General features: G+C 43.9%; 1 protein-coding gene across 1 annotated transcript in view; it reads left to right on the top strand.

Annotated features, from left to right (window-relative positions):
* The window catches only part of pex14 (peroxisomal biogenesis factor 14), a 44234-nt gene extending 23524 nt beyond the window's left edge, over positions 1–20710 (top strand). The window contains exons 4-9 of the mRNA XM_053849150.1: positions 2959–3084; positions 4610–4695; positions 6718–6820; positions 10995–11092; positions 14976–15067; positions 16532–20710. Of these exons, the coding sequence (XP_053705125.1) occupies positions 2959–3084; positions 4610–4695; positions 6718–6820; positions 10995–11092; positions 14976–15067; positions 16532–16946 (920 nt within the window). The 3' untranslated portion in view covers positions 16947–20710. The remainder of the gene's footprint in view (positions 1–2958; positions 3085–4609; positions 4696–6717; positions 6821–10994; positions 11093–14975; positions 15068–16531) is intronic.
* Positions 20711–23503: the final 2793 nt, after the last annotated feature.

Raw genomic sequence — 23503 nt, 5'->3', positions numbered from 1 at the left:
ATGACAATGATAATGGTGAAGAGTTTAACATCAAGGCACTTTGATCACAGTTAGTAAAGTTTCCTGGTTTCATTGGGATGTAAGCTCTTAAAATCAATGAAAGTGCAGCTGTTCAGTCACAATGTCCTCTTGTGTTTGATCCAGGGTCTTCGACATAAATTATCGCCAGGTATTTATTTTTAATGGCACCAGGTTTTAATGGCGTTGAATAAATAACACAAATAGATTTCACCCTGAATAGACGACCACTGTTCGTGGGTCAGCAGGGAAATAGGTGGCCCATTACCATACCTGGTATGAAGGTAAGGGTAAAGATAAAGTTCATCATCCCAGATCTTAATAGGATGGTCTTTGTAAGTGGGGTTATGTGACTCACCTCTCGGACAAAAGTGACAATGACCAAGGCCTGTGAAGATGGTGAAGGGATTGATGTGGTTATAAATTACTCCACGGCGCCACCTAGCCTAGGCCTTACCTACTTTGTCATCAGTACAAGGTGATAAAACGGGTAAATAAGCACAGTGTCTCCCTTTTTAATACATAAATGAATAGTGTATGAGAGTGGTCATTATTTAGGGTGCGATGTTTTCAAGCAGTTGCACTAAACCTGGTTGAACTATTTACCATTTCAGAGCTTCTTAAACCCCCATTGACCTCCTTGTTTATGTCTCTTGCCATGCATGTTTTGAAAAACATTGTGTCGAAAATGTAAGTAATTTTTCTCAAGGGCAGCGTCGTAACTCAGACTTTGCTCCTCTTTTAATGCCCCAATTTTTTTTTTCAGTAAGCAATTTTTATAATTGGCTGTCCCTGCAGAGGTCCTGACCCATAAAATCTAGAAGTGCCAGAATCAGAAAAAAGGATTTAATGTAAGAGCCTTGCCTCCCGTTTGCCCTTAAAAAATGCCCCCAGAATACGATCCTCTGGAAATAGAGCTGTAAATAACCCGACCAGCAATGGGTTTTCCTTTAAATAAATACCGATCAGGTTTATGTTGAAAGACAATAGAAAACGTTGCCCAGATATGCAGTTTACAGTATTTATAGCTGTAATATCGAGGTGCCAGCACCGTAATTTCATGCCCCAATGAGAATGGCAAGGTCAAAGCAAATGCTTTTGCTGAGCATCTGCTAATATGGTGACTCATAAACAGGCAGTGTGCGTGTGTATCAGGTGCACCAAATAATACTGTATAATGAAATACAGAATAGCTTTCCATTATTGTTCTTTCTTTATTGTGTCGTCATTAGGTGTAATTTATGTCTTAAAATTCATCCCCCTGCGGTTTAATCTGAAATAGGGGTCCTTGGGGTCATTCCACAGGTTTTGGAACCCCCTAATACATTTCATAAACCCTTATGGTCTTCTCCTTTTATATGTAAAACTAGTTTTTACCTTGTTCTTATTTTCCCTTGGATCTAAGGCTACTTTCATTTGTTGTCATTCCCCTCAACAATAAACATATCACAACGTGGCGATCTATAATTTAACTAGAAAACAGCTTTATGAATTTCCGTGCGTCCTTGCAGCTTTCATTTGCCAAATAATCGGCATCAAAGCTGTCACTGATCATTAAAATGTACATACATTTACATTTGATGACAACGTAAATGTTTCCAGATTTTACATTTCAAGGTGAAAAGGAATGCTGTTTTTTTTTTTCACCCCTATCTTTGGATGAAACTGAGATCTGAGTGTGCCTCACTCAATAGTCTGCCACCATGGAGTCTGCTGTGGTCAGATGATTCCGGAGTCCAGGGACACATTATTGCTTATTTGACAGTGCAATCTGACTGCACAAACTCAGCACATGGCACTCACCACTTCCTGGCACTAAAGACTGTAGGGCTGTAGACCACTGGCCAATATTTGCCTTCAATTATTCAACAATTTTCATGGCCATTTACAGTCCTTGGAGCGTTTAAAATAGGTGGCATGAGGGACAGCCTCTTGCCAAAACTGGGCTGAAGTATCATCACATGATTTTTTTATTTGTTGTTATTGTTGTTGTTGTTGTTGTAATGATGCCACAGTGAATTATTGTGAATCCTGAAATACTGAAGCATGAGGGATGTTTTTTGAAAATGTTGGTGATGTGTTGAGAACTGCAGCCATTGCAAAGTTTTGCCTTTTTTCCATAGCTGTTTTACTCCCCCTGTATTCTGATATGAAAGCTGTGAGAACTATTTCCATTATATTTGCAGTTCAAGCAACAATCTTGTTCTGAAAGCTGATGTGTACATGAATGCTGTTTTGCTCCTTCGTATATGAATTCATTTTCACTGACTAAAAAAAAAAAAAAATAGAAAAGAAAAAGTTAATCAACTCTAATTATTCTAAAATCTGCATGAAGACATTAAACAAAGGCACCTCATCACCGAGTGTGGAATATTCTCGTACTCCTTCCATCCTGCGAGAAGAAATGTTCATGTTCGGTTTTATTTCTCTCCTCCCATTGAACTCATCACCGGGGAGCCCTTTGCAATTTAATCATCACTAAAATCATTAAAAAAGATCTGAAGATTAAATTATATTGGCATTTGCAAAATTATGTAATACATTTACATTACAATGAAGGAATTAAAATAATGCATTTTTGCTGTCTAGGGCGTCGGAAACCTCCACATGGGAAATATAACCTGAGAATTAGAGCGACTCGGATTTTCTTTGCCTTTGGTGGAAGATAATAGACTTAGAGAGTCTCCAATTTCACTCAGTGAACCTTTTACACACTCTTCCCTTGATTGATGTCCCTGAATTGCTCTATGAATTTTATGCGTCATGAAGTAAAAATACATTTTTAAGGTTAATGGATGAAATTGAATAAAAAACAAACTTGACATGCTTCCTCATCATTGTTTTTGGGGTGTTCATGTTGGGAGGTATTTAAAATGTAGAACCTCAGGGAAGTCGTCGTTCTGCACAAAAGTCATGCCTTTGAATGTCTTTTGCTTGTAGGGCTGAGCGATTTGGAGGTAGAATTGGCAATACAGCGCTCCGGCAGCACTGAGGAAGTTCTGCCCTTGAGCCCTGTTGGCCCCCCTCATCCACACCAAACGCCCTACCTGGTTCCTGTAGCGCAGAGTGAGTTCTGTTTCCTTTATTCTTCACACTGTATGTGAGTTGTCTCTGCTCCATTCTTTCTCATTTGAGTGGACAACTCATTATGACCCAAGTCCCAACTATTCCGACTGAGACGCCGGACACAAAGAAGAGGTGAAAAAGTGCGAACGGCACCCCCGACTTTTCTTTCAGAGGGGTTCCACTCTGGCAGGACCTCGGAATAGAACCTATATCTTTATTGCCTCAGGAGGTTACGAGTGCTGTCCACTGATTTACCAATGCAGAATGAAGTCCACCTAATGCTTAACCCATATGACAATGATTCCAGATGTATTCCACCCTCATTTATTACCACACTGTCCTTGACTCCCTCGGCATCTCATGTTTTGTAATGAAAGTGATGTTGATGGGATGGCCATGTAGTTAGGAAGACTCGCGCCTCTCCGTCCATAGTGGGGGTTTTATATCAAAACGGCTATAAGGAAGCTGCATAATGAGGTGAGAGCCGGGAGTCTAGTGTGGGGGGTCATGCCGAAAAGTGGGGGCTACCTCCCTTTGATGTCCTTGTTATAGGGACGGTGCACGGAGACCCGCATCCATCTCTGTCGAAGTAATGGATACTCTGATCTCTATTTCCACGCAGTAGAAGGACAGGAAGGCCTCCACTGAACCCAATAAATTTGAGAGGAGATTGGAAAAACGGGGGATGGAGACCACAGTTCCTCTGCTTAAGTGACCAAATAAAAAAAAAACGGCAGGTGGCAGAGTGGAAGTGCTGGAGAAAAAGGTAGTGGCAGAGGAAGAATGAAAGGTCCTGCAGAGGTGGGGGTGGGTGGGGCACATGAAGACCCCTGATGATGCAGTGAGTCTTGTTCAGGGTCAACCACCCGCACCAAGGACTCCAGGGCTTTTCAGAAGCACAGCATTCTGGAGAGGTGACACTCTATCGTCGCTGTAATGTTGATGAAGCCCCAAATTTATGTGGTTACCATATGAATGTTGGGGAATGATTCAAGAAATTTCGATGGGGAAGGTTACAGGTTCATCGCTGAATGCTGCCATGGCAATGACTCGTGCCCTTGAGTAAAGAGAGTAAGAACCATTCACCTTGAAATTCTACTGTATAGTTCAGCATGACAGTGGCGATAGATTTGCATGTCAAATCACACAGACAACATGACATCAATGGCATCTGCTAAAATATTGCCAGAGGTCAAATGGCTCTGAAATGCTTTTAAACTATTTTGAAATTAACTTTTGAAAGCAAATACTCAGTGTTTCCTGTCGTACTTTGTTGGTCTTTGGAGCTTTAACCACCAACAGTCCACTTACATGACAGTGATTTCATATGAGCTGTGAAAAAGTAACAAAGTATTGTCATGTAACCGCTTTTCAGTCGTTTAAAAAATGTATTTATATTGTTCGGGAGAAAAAAAAATCACATATGAAATCACACATCATTTTCTTTTGTAAATAATGTATAGATTATTGCAAATGACTGTCGTCGTTGAACATGGTGGACCACATGTTTGGTCGTCTTCTCCAGGTCCACCAGGCTACAGATGGAGAGACTATGGCGCCATCACCTTCTTAATGGTGGGCTTAGCGTTTGGCTTCCATCAGCTCTACAAAGTAAGTCACACTCCTGCATTTTCTAATTTGTAAATATTTTTTCTGTTCCTCTGAGCTTGTCTGCTTTCTGCTGATCTGCCTTTCCCATACATTACATTTCAATGAGTAGCTTTAGTGACTAGATCCAGTTCTGATGATTTTCAGAGCTGGATGGGTTCGTGACTCAGCTCTGGTGTTATTTAAAACTACCACGCTTCAAGTCGGTGATGATCTCGCTCACTTCACTCCGCCTATTCAGTTCACTTCATATGTACGACGAGCATTTTCTGAGGCTGGGATGACTTATCTTACTCATCTAAATTTGACTCAGTAAGTAGAACAACTGCTTCTGTGATCGGGGGAGTCTTTTGAGGTGGTTCGGTGTAGGAAGCCAATGTGGGTCAGACCCACGTCCAGGTGGAGATATTAATCACATCCAGTCTGGTGTAGGAACTTCTGAAGAACCCAGAGTTGGACCGGGGAAAAGAGGTGTTTGAGCAATACTGTATGCTACAGCAGTTAAACAGTAGAAAATTGACTCCATTTGAAACACTGATATGAAGCACTCTAACTTTGAACCGTCACTATTTATGAAATGCTTCATTGTGTTTCAGTCGCCCGTCGATACTTGTGTGTGTGTATAAGCACGAGATCCCCAGCTATATGCCGCAGAGTTTGCCAGCCGTTGGTCACCTGGCAGGTGGGATTTCCAAGTGGCTCGGCACAGGTTGCTGTCATGTCATGTTGCGTAGCGCCAGCTACGCCATATGTCCGCACGTCTGCTTGTACTTTATTTATGTTAGAGTGCCGCTTGTAAACACCTCGCTCCCTGCAACGCCTTTATTAATTACCACGTGTTGACACTCATTTAATCTTTTTCTCTAAAAAGTGTTTATTACTTGCCACCTGGGAGGGGAAGAAAACCTGGCACGGATCACAGTCTACCGCCTCTGAGGAACTAACCAATCTTTATGCCGTCTTTAAATAAAGAAAACCTACTTTATGAGTTTGGCGGTTTGCTTGGCTCCACACACCGGACTCCCATCTGGTGAACAGCCACGGTGGATAACAGACGCTGTCATTTAGCTGTCACATGGTCGTATCATTTGGTAGAGTTATGTGGAGTTGGTGGCAAATCCATGACGAAAATTGCATTGAATTTGGTTTTGGTGAACTATTTTTGATGTTTCGTTTTCTTTTTTTTCATTGTGGTGGTTTTTCTTCTGATTTAACTTTGTTGGTGCAGGGTCAGTAAGTCAACTGACTGACTTGGGTTATGTTTGGTGCATTTTGTCAGACTGAATTACTGTTTTTTTATCAAAACATAAAGAGTAAGCATTTTTCCTTATTAGCTTGATGAAAAGAAGCGTTTTGTTTTTAACACAGATCATTTTCCTCTGGTTTGGGTGATGTTCAAGTGACGGCTATGACCATCCATATAAGGTTTTCGCTGCTGTTTATCATTTGTCTGGTCTTACCTATGGAGATGTTCCTCAATTAGAATTAGTTTTACATCATTAGTAATCTTTTTGTCCTGTTGCAGACCCTGTTATTCCTCTGAGTCTGACTCATCTGGAAAAGCAGAATTCATTTCTTATAAATCCTGCTTACCGGTAGCTTGAGCTGAAACTCACCTACTATCTCCTTAGTACTAAGTAGATAGTTGGATGCAGTGAGTTTCTTTATGCTTTTTCCATTTTTTGAACAAGGCTACTACATGCCTAAATAATTATTTGGCATGGTTCTGAAACCATGAGTCCTGAGCACAAGTATAAAAATGTTCAATAGCCGATTATCAAAGCTGTTGTTGGTCTGTTTAGTCATCTACTAATGGTGTCAACTCTAAATATTTTAATCACTGGCTCGGACAGTCTGCTTTATAAATGGCTGCACTTCATCAGACAGTTTACACAATGAGCCACTCGTCTAGTGGAATGATGTTTCGACTCCTGGTGGTCCGTGTTTTTTTTTTTTCTCCTCCTCATCTCCCTGTCCTTTCCCACCGGAGAGAGGTCTAATATTGTGCCACGTTTTTAATTGCAGAAATGCATCCTTCCCCTCATTATGGGATGCAGAGAGGACAAGCAGCATCTGCAGAGGATGGAGAGCAACATCGCGACGATGAGTGGCACGCTGACACAGACAGGTGAAGATTAATATCTTCATCACTTTCTCCCTCCTTAACATTTTCCCTCATTTATCTGTCGCCAAAATCGGGGGGCCCCGCACATTTTTAACAAATGACGCCACTGTCATTTCGCTTTAATTTGAAATTGCTTGTTTACTGTCAGGCTCGGGCTCAATTAATTACGTTTCGTTGAAAAGCTCTTAACCTCGGAATATTAATGAGCAGTTGGGAAATGACAACTTTTCTTCCCTCCACACATCCCCCTCAATGCTCATCCCTCTCTGGCATCTCTCCCCATTGCACCAACGTGAGGCTCCAACCAAACATCCGCCCACCACCATCATCACGCACCTTCTTCACCATTAAGGGGAGGGTTCATTTTAATTTGGTGTGAGCGTCTGTACACACGTGTGTTGTTTCAGTGTGGCAGGGTGCAGCGTGGCACCAGAGTGATTAAGTCTGCAGTGACAGGTGAAGAATCTCAACTTATCTGTCAGACGGAGAGTTACCTGCCCTTCGTGACTGTAATTAAAAACCGGAGGAGGTGTTGGTGAGGACCGGCTGCAAGACAAACTGTCTTCTTGTAAGCCTTTGTGTGAAGTCAATGAATTGAGACCATCCAAAATAATTGAGGATTATTTTAAACATTTACATTTCCTTAGTGATTCATTGACAGATAAGAAGTTGAAAATGATGATCCAGAAATTAGCTCTTTTAGAGATAAAAGCTCACCTGTGTTTGGCTTGATCAAATACTTTTCTTTTAATATCAAATTATGTGTTTTTAATAATGTCACTTTGCCGTTGGGCAGCTTCATTTTCATGTCATTTTTTTTTTCTTTCTTGTAACATTGACTAATGCCTCAGTGAACTAAAGGAACTGGGTTTTCGACTTTTGATGTGAAAGAATATTACCTTCACATGCCGGTCAAGAAACAGCTGAATATTTCTTTTCATCTTCAAATTTGGTCAGATCAAGTCTTTATAGTTGTTATATATATATTCCACGTACACGCATGCTATTGTCCTGCAGGAGGTGCTTTGAGGACAGAGGTTGTGTGTGGTTGCGTGCAAGGTGTGTCACCCGGAATCTGATTAACAAATACATGTTCTTTTATGGTCAATTTTCTCCCAACTATGCAAACACGTTTCCTCTGGCTCCTTCTCTGGCCCATTTTTTTTACCCTTATCAATTTCTGGAGATTTGCCAACATACAAAGCTAGTTTTCCCTGTTGGGAAGGACAGGGTTTCACCACGAAAGCCTGTGGACGCTCTCCTGCGACGAGGTGCGACCTGCTACTGGAGTCCTTTCTTCAGCCAGCGTGGGGAACTAATTTGCGATGACTGCGGTTGTGGAGCTGCTATTGTATGTTAATGACTGTTGTCGTTAGCAGCCGGGGATGCAATTAGAGTTCTCTCTGTCTCCCTTTTCCTCTTGCTCACTCCTCTATAATGTGACCGTATGCTTTCTTCATCTCCTGCCTGTGATGCCACATGCCTTTTAAGACCAACTAGGAGTCGTGTTTGACTCCGCTCTTCATAAATACATGGTGTGTTTATAGTTATCACAGTATCAAGTCACACTGAGCCCAAGATAGAACATTACATCACAAAAGATAACCTTTTTAAGCGACTCAGAATCGGTTACACATATAGCACAAAGAACATTGATAGCCAGATGAGTCACCTGAGGAATGACGTCTCAAGTGTCATAAAATGGTTTTCGTTGTGTCCGACATTCGTCATTCACCACTCTTCTTCTCGAGGTATCTTCCCCTAGTTGGTATATAGGAAGACCAGATTGGCCACAATATTTTACAATGTTTTGTTTAGATGAGATGTCATGTATTGGTCCCACAGTGGGGGAATTCAACAGACCTTCCTGGACAGTCTGCTGTGCTATTTCAAGTGTAAGTTGCTTAGCCTCAGCTTAAGAATATAGGCCTTGAACTCCCATTAAGATATTCCAACAACTTCACTCAGACAATGAATGAATGGCTTTTAGAAGTCTGTCCGTGCAGCTTGGCTCTAATGGAATTGAGAGTACTGTTTGGGCCTTCTTGGAGAGTCAAAGCCATACTGGTGACCAGCTGGCCATTAAGGCATGGACCGACAAGGACATATGTAGTTTACATTATATCGAGGTATTTCCTGAATAATTTACTGAATACACAATGTGTGCACTCCGGCTTAGAGCAGCTGCTTGCCAAACATATCTGGTCTCATATTTCATGATGCGCACACAAGCAACGTCCCTCCGGTTCATGCCGCCTTACATTTGCATGCAAGAAAGGACACCATGATTCAGCCCAGTATGAATAAGGCAATATCTCACATTTAGAATGTTGCTCAGTGGGAGCGCTCCTCTGCCAAGTCCACATAATTGTGTCAGAACACTGTTAATGTGGGGATGCCAACTGCTGGCGTCAGTTGTTTATTTCGGTTCCTCATAACTTCAGCTTCTTAATTTTGCATCGCCTGCTTCTTCTTAATCTTCCACACCTGTTGCTCAACTGCTCATCTTTTGACACATGCGATTGTGAGAGTCAGATCAGGGGTTAAAATCCCTTTACAGGATCAGTGGGTGTCAAAAACATTCAGTGACAAATCTGCCTGGTTGGTCTGTGGATTCTTCCTGTGGTCTGTTTAGGAGTTTGAGACAGGAAATGCCGTCTTGAGCAGCTCACGGCCCAACTCTTCCCAGTTTTTCTGATGTACGGACACATATTTATGAAATGTCTCTGTATGGCATTAATCTTGTGTGTCGAGTAGCCAGCCCTGCACATTGTTTTTTTTCTACAATCATCTCTTTGTAATGTAATAAAATAATAGGATTCATTTCAGTCTAGTCGAGAGACGCAAATAATTTTGGATGCTTCAGCTGGAGCGGCTGAAAATGAGAAGCCCAGTGTTAATTCAAGATATGGAACAGCTGGAAGAGTGACCCACACATCTGGATAAGCTATTTCGCAGTGAGCTGGAATCAGACACTAATAGGGCCATTTTAGCCAGCACACCCTGTCACAGTCACACCTTTTTAAGTCGGGACAGCGGTTGTATTTTAGTTTAATTGGCCTCTTCTGAAAGGTTGGTCTCACAAGCCGAGTTGCAAATTTAAAATGTAGGCTCATTTTTTTTCTTTTTTGTCATGGTTGAGATCCTGCTCAAACTCGCATTTTGTAGTATTCTGTGAGATGAGAAGATCAAACACAGTCAGCACCCCACCTTTATTGATACAACTCCACCCATTTAAACACAGGTGTTAGTGAAATATATTGGCTTCTGTGGAAGATCAAATATTTTGTCTGCGTTGGTTTTTCAAAGAAACAGGGCTGCGCCTTTTGTGCGGGCTGGGCTGAATATGATGGGAGGGATCTTTACATCCCGGCCAGCCGGCTGCTGCTCCTCAGGCTTTTAACCAGTGGCCTGTCAACCTCAGCAGTGGACCACCACAATAACTGTTGATGTTAATCCTATTAGGCTTGATTTAACACTTTACACGCCCATGATTTATATGAATGTTTATTGGTTTTCTGTAATATAATCAGCTCGGGGAAACTTAATGCATTGTTTGGTAATACACGCGTGACTGGAAGCAAAGGGGCAACAAACTGTGCCTGGTGTTATTTGTAATCATACACCCTCGTCCAACACCAACACTTGAACTAATTCAATCTTCAAAGTCAATGGAAAAAGAACAATATTTATTAGGATTAGGGGGGACATTTTGTCTGGCAGCCTCCTCCCAAATGAGAGCCTTGTTTTTCCTTTGTTGATCGTTTGAGGATTTAAGATGCATTAGAAGGCAGTGTCTGGGTGGATAATGGAAGGTTAGAGACCGTTATTTGATTTAAGTTCAGACGCCAGAGATTAATATCTCTACCCTAGGTGCAACCCCTATTCCTCAGCTACTGTCAGGGCTTTGGCCCAAAAGGCTGTGACGGAAGTGTTGGATTTGATAAGTGACTGAATATGTCACGACTCAAAACCGTGGTAATGTGCACTAATAAAATATGTGCTATTGTTCTACATTACAATTATGTGCCTTACAGTGGTGCCAGCATTTAATGTTGGCGGAACTGAAAATGTCTCTAAAGTCAGCCGAGTGACTTCACTTTCTCGTCACGTCTTTATTTAATGTTTCGCCATTTTGCCAGCTGAGTTGATGGTGTTTCCCTGCTTCTCCTCACAGTCGGCCAGCTCCAACAGACTCTGGTGTCTCTGCAAGAACTTCTAGTCCAGCAGCAGCAGGGGATCAAGGAACTCACCCAAGAGCTGGCTGCCGCAAAGGTAACTACCATTTACTGAAATACTGTGAGAAAATACTGTTGCAACTATTACTGTTTTGTTATGGCCAGGGGTCATCACGAGTAACTTTTATGATGGTCTTCAATGTGTTGGATCAGTCTGCCAGCGGTGTGGAAAAGGATTTACCTATTCTGGTGATCACTGCAAAATAGCACTGTTCACGCTGTATTTTACTTTAAAAGCAACGTTGGTGTAAATCTGTGGCTGTAACTTTGGAAACACAAATTTCAAATGTATGAATTCTCCCGACTGATGAGGAGAGAAAAACACTGGCGGTTCCCACACACACTGAAATGGCTCTAGAGACCTGTAATCATAACTCTGTGTGATAGACAGGCTTATTACACAGTTTATCAGAACACACACTGCAAAAAAAAATAAAAAATGGTGCATCTCATTAGGACTCTGTAATGTTTCACCATATTGTCGTTCACCTTGATTTTTATAGACCCCGATTATCGTCTCCTTACGACTGCGCCTCTTTCAGAAAGGGATTGTTCTCCAAACTTGTGGCTGTATTTTATAAGCGCTCATCATTAGCTGTTTTGCGTGCAACCCAGAAGAAGAACCTTGGAGTCTCTGACAGTGTTTTATGTCCCCCAGCTTGTTAAGCACATGGGTGTTTCACTGTAGCATCTGGATAGTGCAGGAAAACATATGCAGACACATCTGCTCCAGCACAACATTAGAGAGAAAATATGAATCTGTTCTCAGGATGAGATTAATCAAAAAACCCACAGCTCCCTTTGTGCTGTTTTAACTTATCTTTATAAGTGGTGTAGGAACCAGGGATATGGAAACGGGAGAGATTAGCAGATTGAACAGCACAACCTTCAGGGCATAGAGAAGATGCTTCTGTTCTTTTTTAAATTTCAGACCACATGAAGTGCCATTTTCTTTAAGTGCTGAGCTGGATGGCAGCAGTGTGTAAAGTTATATTTCACATGAAAACACTCTTTAAACAAACCGTAAACCTTGCTTTATAGTTATATTGTCTGTCTTAAATTCTTCGACACAAGGGTCTGTTGTTGTCGCCGGCCAAAATTGGAAAATTGTTTTGACCTCCGATATGTTGGATGAGAAACACATGTCCAAGCTGGAAAGATACTTATCGCTCGCCGATTGTGGCTTTTGGGGTTGGCCTCGCCGCGCCACTCGGAGTGTGCCACACTTTCCAATTAAGCCTCTCGACATGGAAATGTGACTTTAACCAAAAACACATGAAGTTTCGACAGCTGCTAAGTAAATATTTCTTGCAGTTTGGAAACCGCTCTGAGTATTTTGTCACCGAACTGGCAACCTCATTACGGACGACTGACTCATGTCCACACACTTACACATGTAGGTGCTGACGCTGCACACATTTAAACCTCAGTGCCAGTTCCACTTTGCTGCTCTTTTTCAATTTCCTCAGTTATTTTAAGTCTGACTGCCGCATTTTGTGGCGGTTTTACTCTCCGAACTGGAGGATAAATTTTCCCCTGGTGTGATTCATCCCCGATGTTAAGCAGACAAGTCTATTTCTGCCCCATTATCATTACAAATCTGCCTGTTAACTCTGTTTGCCCTGCTGTCTCAACACACTGATGGCTCTCTTTATTAGTGGATACTACATAGAAGATTAGAAACCGCCTCTTTGCCTTTGCAAGACAAACTGCCAGTGGGAAAGAGCATAAATGGAGTGAAATCAATTGCACTGTAGCTGCGATTCCACTCAAAATCACTCCTCTGGGGACTTCCTTTTGAAACTAATTCCATCATAAATATACATGCGCGTGTTACACGAAAACACACTGTCTGCCGGCAGAGTAACTATGAATTAATTTGCCTTCAGACACTCTTAAACAAGGCTTGTTAAAGATGCTATCTTGTTGCTAATGGTCCACAGGCGTTTATCTTCATTTAGCCAGATGCGTTTCTGTCCTTGGGTGCTACTAGAGATGGTGGTGCATTTTCTCTTGATGTGATATGTGTTCATTTTTCTTTTTTCTCTCAGAAACGCTTAGTTTAACCGGAGAAATATTCGCTGGCAGGAACCCACATGAGGTCTAACACCAGGTTTATAAGCAGTGAGAAGAGAGTCTTGCCTGGTGTTTGTACTGGGGTTGGGTGTTTCATGAAGGACAAGCCGGACCGTGACTTGACCCATGACATGAAACAGCGAACACTTTATGCAATACAATGCAGATTTTGCAGAAATCCATTCATCACCAAAATTTCATTTCGATTCAAACAGTGCAAACAACAACAGAGTATGTCACTCGAAGATTTGAGGATCTTCATTATCACTATTGAAAACTGTGTGAGTCAAGTCAGTACTGTGTCAAGGCCAAGAACCACAGTGATGCTTCTAAAGCAGTATGTGTGTATATAATATTCACATGTTGGTTAAAACATCCGATCTTTACTCGCCTTCTTGAAATGTCAGCACTTCAGGGTCAGCGCACTTTTCCTCAATCGTTCCTGTCATTGATATCGCAGCACTCAGCCGGCACCATAGTGCACTTAACACAAGAGCCTTACACTCTGGAGTGTGTGTCAACGCACCGACATAATGTATCTCAAAGCTGAAATTCAGCACTGGCTCAACATTTAATTAGGTTTCTTCAGACTTAATAAGACATATGTCAGAGGTAGTGTTGTGTGACAAGCGTTGATGTGAGATAATATACGTGGCTTGTCTTTATTGACGGTGTGTTTCACGTGGAGCAGGCCTTGATGGAGAACACTGGTCTGTATTTCACGTACGATATGGATTTCTCATATCCTGTTACTCTGGTGAAGAGTTCGAACATGGCTAAGTTGTCAGGCTCTTACGAAGTGTTGTGCAATTTGGTTTCACTCGAATGAAGATTATGAATCCTGTTATGTATGATGTACTGTAAAGCTGCTGAGATGAGGTGATGGTCTGAATGGCTTTACAGTGGTGAAGTCAACTCATAAGAGGAGAAAAAGCTGACATGGAACCAAGTATGCCTAACAAGATTTACTCATCTTTTCGTTTTCTGTCCGAACTGGAATACGACAATATGAAGGGCTTCCAACTCACATATGTCAGCCTATTGGAGCAACCTGCCTTTCACTGAAGTTTATCTTGCGCCGTGATAGCCTCGCGTCGAGCTATTAATTTTTTTTTTTCTCGACGAAAATGGTGAGATTCTGCCTGCAGTCCTATTATCCAAGTACCTTTGGGAGGCGAGGGATTAGCATGCTTCTAATGAGGTGAGGGCTGTAATAAGGATGTCTCCAATGCTACCCTGCTGGAACACATCTTATCTGCGTGGTTGAGAAAAGCGATAACAGCCCCAAAAAAACCACCCTCACCTCCCCTTTTTTTATACCCCCCTTCCTCCTCTGCCTCCTCCTGCAAATGAGTCTGATCCCTTTTAGATGTGATGAAATTAATTTCTCTTAGATTTAATTACAAGCCAAAGAGTCCAAGTTATTCGTCTCCTCTCGATAGGGGTTCCACACCTCCTAACAAGCTCCCTCTGAAGAGTCAGGAGAGTCTTCATTACACTTCTCCTTCCTCTGGTCTCATCGGGCCTGACTCTTCAATTTGCTCCTGTTTATGCTTTTCTTGTTGGAATAGAGTAAGAATGTAGCAATTTTCTAAGTCACTGGGCTCCAACTATTTGATGTGTGTGTGGGACCCTGATGCCCAAACCATGTGCTACCCATGAGATTCAGAGTCAAATGATTCCGTACACCATTATCTTATTTTTGCCTCGGCGTTATGCATTCTCCTGATATTGCTGCTTAACCGATGTAAACAGTTTTTCCACCCCATCTCTGGGACCTTTTGTCGTGGCTATCAACACTATATGTGTTTGATGCTGTCACTGACTGTTGTGTTTTTCAACAGACGTCATCTGCAAATAACCGCATCCTGGACAGCCAAACAGTTGGGGAACTGAAAGCCGAAATAGCCTCTTTGAAGGGCTTACTACTCAGCAGGTAACAAAGTTTCCGCTCCGTCACAGGTGTGTTTCTGTCAGAGGGTGGAGATTTGTTGTTTTTGTCTCTGAATGTATTCTGTTTGATCCATGTTGAAGTGCCTAAAATGTGCAGGAGGTGATGGCGAGGTCAGTGTTCTCTGTTTAAAATAAGAAACGCTGTGCCTCAATGGCTCAACTGTAACACCATGTAGCACCTGCAGCCCAAGAAGCCTCATGCTGAAAATGAGTTCTCATATTTCGCACAAAAAAATGTCTGTGTTTTTGTCATCTTTGCAAGTGGCCTTCCTCTCAGATGCCTTTTATTTACTTGTCATGTGGGGTTTGAAGAATGGAATCACCCTCCATGATTCAGGGACAGTGGATATCAGATAAAACGGCATTACACGGGCGTTTTCATCTTCGGCCTGACATCGCCTCCGCTCAAACTCGCTACATTGAAGGACGACGGGGCAAAGTATGAAGGGACATTGTGTGGTTTCTGCGTGGGGATTGATAACGCTCCACTTGCTTACATCGATTTCCAGCTGAGAAACTGCTTTTGTAGTTCTTGAAAAAGCCGTAGTTCAACTTGGACAATAAGACAATGTCATTTCTGAAGCACTTGTGACCATGTTCAGTGTGGCTTTTTGAAATGAACTTTAGCGCCATCTGCACATGTGGCTTGGTCCGCTGCGCAGAAGTAGCCTGTGGTCATAATGTAATGGCTGATGAGTGCATCGATATGTGCAAGGATGAAGACAGTAGTGCCAGCTTAGCTGTTTGCCTCAAGTGTACCTGCCTCAATATGTGAAGTCCTTTCTGATGTCGTCCTCTTGCTGCTTCCGTCTTTGTCCTTCAAACTCATCAGGCAGAGCCGCTCTGTCTGCACATTAGCATTCATGATGACACGTCCATGCCAGTAATGAAGTATACATCAGGAAAAAGGAAAAAAAAATCTCATATACTTGTGCTTGTTTTGTTCCTGCGCTCCATTCTAATCGGCAGTAATCCCTTTATAGTTTACTTTCCCCAGTGCATCCTGGCGGCAAGTCCAAATACCGTCCCCTGTCTCCAAACGTCTTGCTCTGAAACAACCTAAACCTGCATAGTTTGTCTCAGCAAGCACAAAGTGCTGATCCCATTGAAATTCAACTGCTTCTTTTTGATCTCAAAAGCTGCCTTGTTTTTTTTACCAGCTGTTTCAAACATCTGGCTGTTCCTGGGTGCATTTCTCACAGAATGAGAGAATGAGCTCACAGTACCTTGAACTTTACAACACGTCACTAAACAGTCACATTTTGAAAGAGGCATTTCCTCTCTGTTGGATGTGTTGTGTTGGTGTCAGATGAGGGACCTTCACAGGAGGCAGGTTCAGAGGAGATGTACATTTGTGTACATCTCCTACATCACCCTTGTTGGCTCATGATCCAGTGGACAAGCTTGCACAAGGAACCTCGTCTCATTTCCTTTCTCTCTCTCTCAGAAAACAATTTCCCTCCACTCCCTCCGTTCCCAAGATCCCAGCGTGGCAGATTCCCCTGAAGTCACCATCTGTATCTGGCTCCCAGTCTGTCAACCACAGCAGCAGTGACATCTCTCCTGTCAGTGTGGAGTCCCTCAACTCGTCTCCAGCCAAGGAGGGACGCCGCAGTCCCCACGACGCACTGCTGGCCTCCAATGGTGCCTGCGCCAGTACATCCTCCTCCGAAGACCTCAGTGGTACTTTACCACTTGATCTGAAAGACCAGGTTCGAATGGAGGTCCAGGGAGAGGAGGAGATCCGAGAAGAGGATGGACTGCAGAGAGAGGACCGTGGAGGAGGTGACGGACAGATAAACGAACAGGTGGAAAAACTTAGGAGGCCCGAAGGTGCCAGTAATGAGAGCGAGGTGGATTAAGTGGAAGAAACACAACTAATCCGTCTTCGTCCTCGATGTTGGCTTCCACTTGATCCTGTCACATCTTAATCTTGGGCAAAACAAGGCTGAAAGAGGCTGCAAACGGACCACTTTTCAAGTGTCTCCCTGACACATGCCTCATTTCCATTCAATTTTTACCGAGTTCGCAGCAGTCGACACTGAGAATGATGTCTTTACTCCCGTATAAATCTGCATTATGAACATAATTCACTGAATTTTTCATCCTCGCTCCTACGTCATTATTTATTTCTCACGCTGACACCGGTTCACACCTCAGGCCTTTTGAATACCTGTGTTCACAGGTGAGCCTTCTGGATTTCTGTATCAACAGTGTTCCATGTGAGTTGTCATGAGAGTTCAATGTCAATGTATTGTGAGAAATAAATGAAAACCACACACGTAGTTTGTTACAGATGGTTGCCACGAGCGGAGCGCAGAAAGCAAAGCTGGAAGCGTCCAGGTGGGATGGAAGTACCCGTGTATGGAGCACTCACGTGGTGTAGCGGGTGTACAGTGGCTGTGTTGACATGGACAACATCTGAACAACATCAAAATTATTTTGATGGGCTCTGGGGCTGTTATTAGACACTGTAATGTCAGGGATTGTGAATGAAGTAATTCAGAGCTGCACTTTGGTAGCACGTCACTGCCGCCCATGTGAACAAAGCCACTTTTATTTTCTTTGTTTCCCACTGGTGCTGCCAATTCTCTGTGACCCGTGATTTACAGAGCTGCACTTAGCACCGGTGCAGTTCTGAGATCAGAAGTCACAACTTCAGTCTCAAATTTACCGTGAGGCTCCAGAGCAGCAATTCCTTTCCCTCCTGATGGCAACAGGAAAGGACGTGCTCGTCCCACGCTGCAGCTTTTAGCCTCTTTTATGTGTCCCCTCGCATTGGTGTCAGTCTGTCAATAATTCACAAGGCCAGCAGAGTGGCATTTGGCTGAAATAAAAGCCCTGAAATTCAAGATTAGAATGTGATGACGGGCTTTGTTCCACGCCGGTGTCACACTTCTCATACGCTCCCCCCAGCTTTCCTCTTGCAGTGAGTGCTGTATGTGTGTTTCCTGCGTGGAAATCCACACGTGTCTGCTGTGCTGCGTCTGTGTCTCCAGCAGGGCAGCTGATTTGGTTTGTGAACTATGTTAATAATCAAATGATCAACAAATAACAGATGTATTAGTTAATGCAGCTTGAAATGTCAAGGAGGCTAAAAGCGGAAATCCAATTCACAAAGCCTCGCGATGATTTTCTGCATCAAACCCTCGGGTCCAAATTGTGTCGGGCCTCCCACGGTGAGTAATCTTTACAGAAAACTGCGCTAATATTTTGTCATGAAGCTGCAGAACAACAAGGAGGGATGACACAGATGGAAGTGGCAGATAGTCTTTCACTTTATGTGGCTGTGGAGGTGGATGGGGGAAGTTTGAAGAACCAAAAAGCCCAGTGATTGAAAAGGAAAGTCATAAATGAATACTTGACTTATTGAATTACTCATTCTTTCTCCAGCTCACAAGAAGAGTCCATGTGAGAGAAGGGAGAGCGAGCTGGTCTCTTAGTCCCAGCTTCGACATCGGACCTTCGTAAGTCGGAGGAACAGGTAGAGGGGGGGGGGTCACGACACATGAGGCAACAATGTCGTATGATGCCGAGTTGTTGGCCAAAGGTTTAAGACACTCCTTCAGTACAAACTTTGACTAGGCAAAATGTATTCTTTCTTCAAAATAAAAGAGCCCTTCTCTTGTTCGTGTTCCTGACGTTTCATTGGTCGGCCTCAGAAAGTCACTTCTCTCTGTCACAACTGTTAAAATGAAACCATGGTGCTTCAGCTGTAAAACAACCCTTGTCTGACATCAGTATATTTATATTAGCGGCTCATTTCCTGCTGTCCATTATTGGTTTACATCGCTGCAATTTGTTTAACACTTGACTTCCAGTAAAGACCACGACGCTTCATCTGAATCCCAGTTGAGTATCTTGTTACTGATTAGTCTTCCTGTCTGCCTGATTAACATCCCAATAGTAGGCAGGGGAAGAAAAAACAAGAACGCACTATTGACATGTATAAGTCTCATTTGTTGGGGTGTTTGATGACAATGTCTACTCGCACTTGCCTTACTACTTCCTGAATGCGGTCATAAGTGTTTTGGAAATGAAGCACCAGCCCAAAATAGAGCAGGGGCTTTTTGTTGTTTTCATTTTGAAAACATTTACTTGAAACATGCCATTTCTTTTAACTGGAATATTTTCTTCACGATGCTTAGAGTCTTTCCTTGTGCTTTACAGGTGAGGAGTGTGTGACAGGTGAAAGCAGCAAAGGTAAAGAGATAAACATGGCCTTCTGAACCAGAGGGGGAAAAACAAAAGACATGAAAGATTGACATTGTCCCTTAGAGACGTACACAAGACTGAATCTGTGAGTCGCTTTGAACCTCACCTGGCCTTTCTTCCTATAATTCATGGCACCTTGGCAGTTCATTGTCATTTTTATTGTAATATTTTTAGGACATTTTTCTTCTTCTCAAGTGTTTGGACGCTTCAGTGGCTGTGTTGATGATCCTGAATTCAGATCTGATTTGTTGCCGTTTGCATCGTGAATACGTTTGTTGTGATGATCTATGGGGCAGCGTGTTGCTTTATTTTTCTATGAAAGATGGTGCCTGGATTTGTCATTCATGAGAGACTGTGAATGAAGTCTGTCTTGTTGGTTTCTTGGGCACGTCAGTTTAGGAAGAGACAGTGTGCAGTCGTTCAGGAAGGTGATGTTTGTATCCGTAATGGAACTGCTAGCCTTTTTTTTTTTTCCTTCATCTCGGCAGAAACAAATTTCTTTGTGAAAAACTATTTACCTTCACCACTGATGACTCATCTGAACCAGGTTTCACACAGGAAGCAACATAAATGATGATGACTGCTGCCACCTGTGCGGAGGAAAGTTGTTGTACGGCGCCTCAAGTCTGGCTGAAATAACCGAACGTCACGCTTTCACTCCCATCATTGTTCAGGACTACAGTCTGCTGTGCCATTTTCTCATGACATGAAATTCAGCACGCGTTCCTGCTCTGACGCTGGTTACTTTTACTCACCCAAACACGTTCATGCATTCACATATTAGTGCATGAATGTAATTCATCAAGGCCTGGATGATCAATAGCGCTTCACATATTGATGAGGTGTATAAACTTCTCTGAGGTTCGATACCGCATCCCTTTGTAATCCATTAACCTCTCCCTGGAGCTGAGGCCAACCTGAGATTTATAGGAACCTACTGTAATAAATCCACTTGTACATCATTTAGTGTCTTGGGGGATTTGCAGTGCGTTGCTGTCAGAAGGCAGGCTGCTTTTGAAGAAGGCTCAGCATAGTGCGCATACTCTGGTCCAGAAATACTCCTATGATCGTACTCATGATGTGGGATTCCTTCACCGCTGTCCTTCAGGGCAGAAGCTCGATGTTTGCGAATGGACCCAACGTGGTTCTGACAGCGTTTGCCTTCCTGGTCATGAGCCTTAAGCTCATCAATCTTGCTGCTAAACGGCGAGCACTCAATAGGATAATGTATTGACGTGCTGTGAACTTCATTGTTCGCTGGAACTGAGCACTCAGCAGGTTAGAGGGGCTGGTATCTTCTTCGATCAATGCGCAGGTTCTTCTCCTTTCGCCGCTGGTCAGAGGGCGCTGTCTGCTTGATGCCAAACACACCGCGTCTGTGAAACGCTCGCTTGCAGTGGATCTCCCTCCACCTTCCTTGACCTTAGTGCACTGTCCACATTATTCTGCACGCGTGCGCCACTCCTTGTTCATGCAAATGTCTCATCGGCCAGTCACAGTGACTCGGTCAATACCACATGCTGAAGTTCTTAGTGATCCACACTTGATAGTCTGATTTAAATGACTTTCTTGTCTCCATCTCATAGCTAACTCCTCCTGTGTGTCTCTAACCAAACGGAATATCATTGACGTGGATGTGAAGATTCAAATCTGGGTTTGGTTTAAGGTTCGTTTTTAACTGACAATAACAGAGCCTGAACTGCTTTTTCATGTGCTGATCAAAAGAACGAAATGAGTCGAAGAGAAGAGGTGAGATTCTAGACAAGAGATCGTGGCGGCTGCAGCGTTTGCTGAGGGAGACGCTCGTGCCTCTGTGTTTCAGAGGTTTAGCTCTGCCTTCCATCTCGTGGGATAGAACCGTTGTGGCATGTTGACAATAAGAGAGGGCCTAAAATAGAGCCTTGCAGAATGCCACTGGTAAATGTAGCTGTCGATGGTAATAGGTTTTCAGGTTGTTAAGACTGGGTTTCTTTTCGCGATCGCCGCTTGTTTAAAGGCTGACTGAAGAGTGGTGGAAGCGTGTTCAGCTCCTAACTTTCCCTGTGACTGTCCTGAATGCGAGCTGCGGAACACTTCTTTCTGGTGAGAATGTGAGCGTTTGACAAGCCAAGGGCACCTGTGGGCTCAGCAAGCGCTAAGCTTCAAGGGAAATAGTCGGCCGACCGCTGCTGCCATAAACCATTTTCTCCATCATGGGCTCATGTTCCACGGCGCTCTTTGCATGGCCTTTGTCATTTGATGGAATCGCTGTTTCATACCTTGGGAGGGTCTCTTAACTCACCAGCTCGGCTTGTTTACCAGGTATGGGAAGTGCTGAGAAGGTGTTTGGACGCGCTGGCTGAGCAAAGAAGGATGTGGTGGGCTGCATTTATGAGCGGCCTCATAATGAGCCATCAGCTCACGGTGGCCATGAGAGCATGAAGAGAGCAGAGAAGTGAAAACAAATGTCCTGTGCCGGCGCAGTGACGCGCTCGCGAGGAGATTGGATTAGCCTAGCGGACGCTTGTCAGCCTGCTGAGGGAGCGGGGCTGTGGGCAGAGCGGGGCAACAGGTGCAGCGCTCGCCAGCGTGTGCGCAAGGGAGACAAATGAAGGGCCTGATGTGGAGCACCTGAAGAGGAGGGGGCGATGAACCGTGGAGGGAGAGGAGGGGTGGCCACTTCACCACAGTCCAGGTGAAACGCTGCCGTTCTGTTGGCTTAGATCTGACGCGCTCCCACCCGTTTGACATGGCCTGTTGACTGGATGAAATGCCGCCGCAGCTCAGACTTTCCGAGTGGATCTTGGCCCAGCCGTGCTGGAAATGCAATGCCTTTTTTGAAGACCCCCTGTCAGTTCAGCTTCTTTAAATCGACCCCGCGGATCAAGTCGGGCGGCCTGGGAGCCGAGGGAGGATTTCCATTCGCTGACCTTGACTTCCAAAGTTGGTGTGGATTGTGGCACTGAAATGCTATCCACATGACCAGGCCTCCAGTGAGCTGGAGGAGAGGGGGGTGTTAAAAAAAAATCCCAAAATCCCTCAGTGGACGCCCAACGTCTTGTTTGGGAGGGTGTGCGGTCCTCGCAGAATACTTTTGGTAACAGAAACCCGAAGTGAATGATGGACTTTGGCTAAATTTAGCCCGGGCAGAATCTTCCCAACCTTTGCTACAAATATCACATTGCTGATGTATTCTAGATTCAATTACTCCGTTTTGAGCAGGCGGCCTGTGCAGCGTCTGTTATCAGCAACCATAATGTGGAAGATTAGCGCACACACGGTGCCCACCTGTTGCCCCCGCTCTGCTTTTATGAAGGTCACAGCTGCAGGACTGAGACGGGCCTTTCAGCCGGCGCTGGAGATGGGGCAGAAACAGTCCACGGTAAAGTTAGCAACAGTAAATACCAGCAGATTCCTGCCATCTCTGCCAGACATTCTCTCCTTTAAAGAAAACAGTTGCCACTTTTTGGCTCATAATAGCTGAGGTGAGAAAGGCCCCTTGTTTTACTGAAGCCACTTGTGCCTCTCTTTATTGCAAAGGACCGTTTCTGTCACAAACGTGTGTGTTGTCTCTGGTGAGTTTTCCCTTCACACCCTCCAGAGCAAGGCTCGGCAGGATCACTCCTTTGCTTTTAAGCCTTGAGGTCGAAGAGGACTTGAGGACCGTTGCACTGGAGCCCAGTGGTGTGGCTCCCCTATTTCAAGCCCTGGCCGAGGGGTCAGATTTATTCAGTTCACAGGGGGGAATAGAAAAGCAACTCCCTTATTTATTAGATTTATTTTACCAAAAGGATGGACGTGAGACGGAAGTGAATTCTTCTCACCCAGGAACTGACTGAATTCTCAAAGGCTCATGAAGATCTTAGTTGTGATGCTGACTTCCAAAATATATAGAGTACAGTGGTATCTCGGTTCTCGACCACTACAATGTATGGGAAAAGAACTAATGCGTTCCAAGCCTTAAAATAGTCTTTTGTAGGAGTGAATGTGGAGTGTCTGCTGCAGGTGCGCTGTTCCTCTATGTGTGTGGCCGCTGCATGTGGGAGGGGTTGCCGAGTGAGTGACGTCTCTCCAGAAGTGAAGAGGTGCCCGGTGCGTGTCCAGCTCTGAATGTGCGCTTCTGTGCAGTTTGGCTGTGACAAAGTCATAAACCAAGTCACGCTCTGTCCCAGACTCGCCTCATCCCTGTCCCAGCTCCAGCCCACAACAGGACATCAATCCTTGG

Source organism: Synchiropus splendidus, chromosome 18, assembly GCF_027744825.2.
Source record: "Synchiropus splendidus isolate RoL2022-P1 chromosome 18, RoL_Sspl_1.0, whole genome shotgun sequence".
Taxonomy (NCBI): Eukaryota; Metazoa; Chordata; class Actinopteri; order Syngnathiformes; family Callionymidae; genus Synchiropus; species Synchiropus splendidus.
This window is presented reverse-complemented; position numbering and strand designations above follow the sequence as displayed.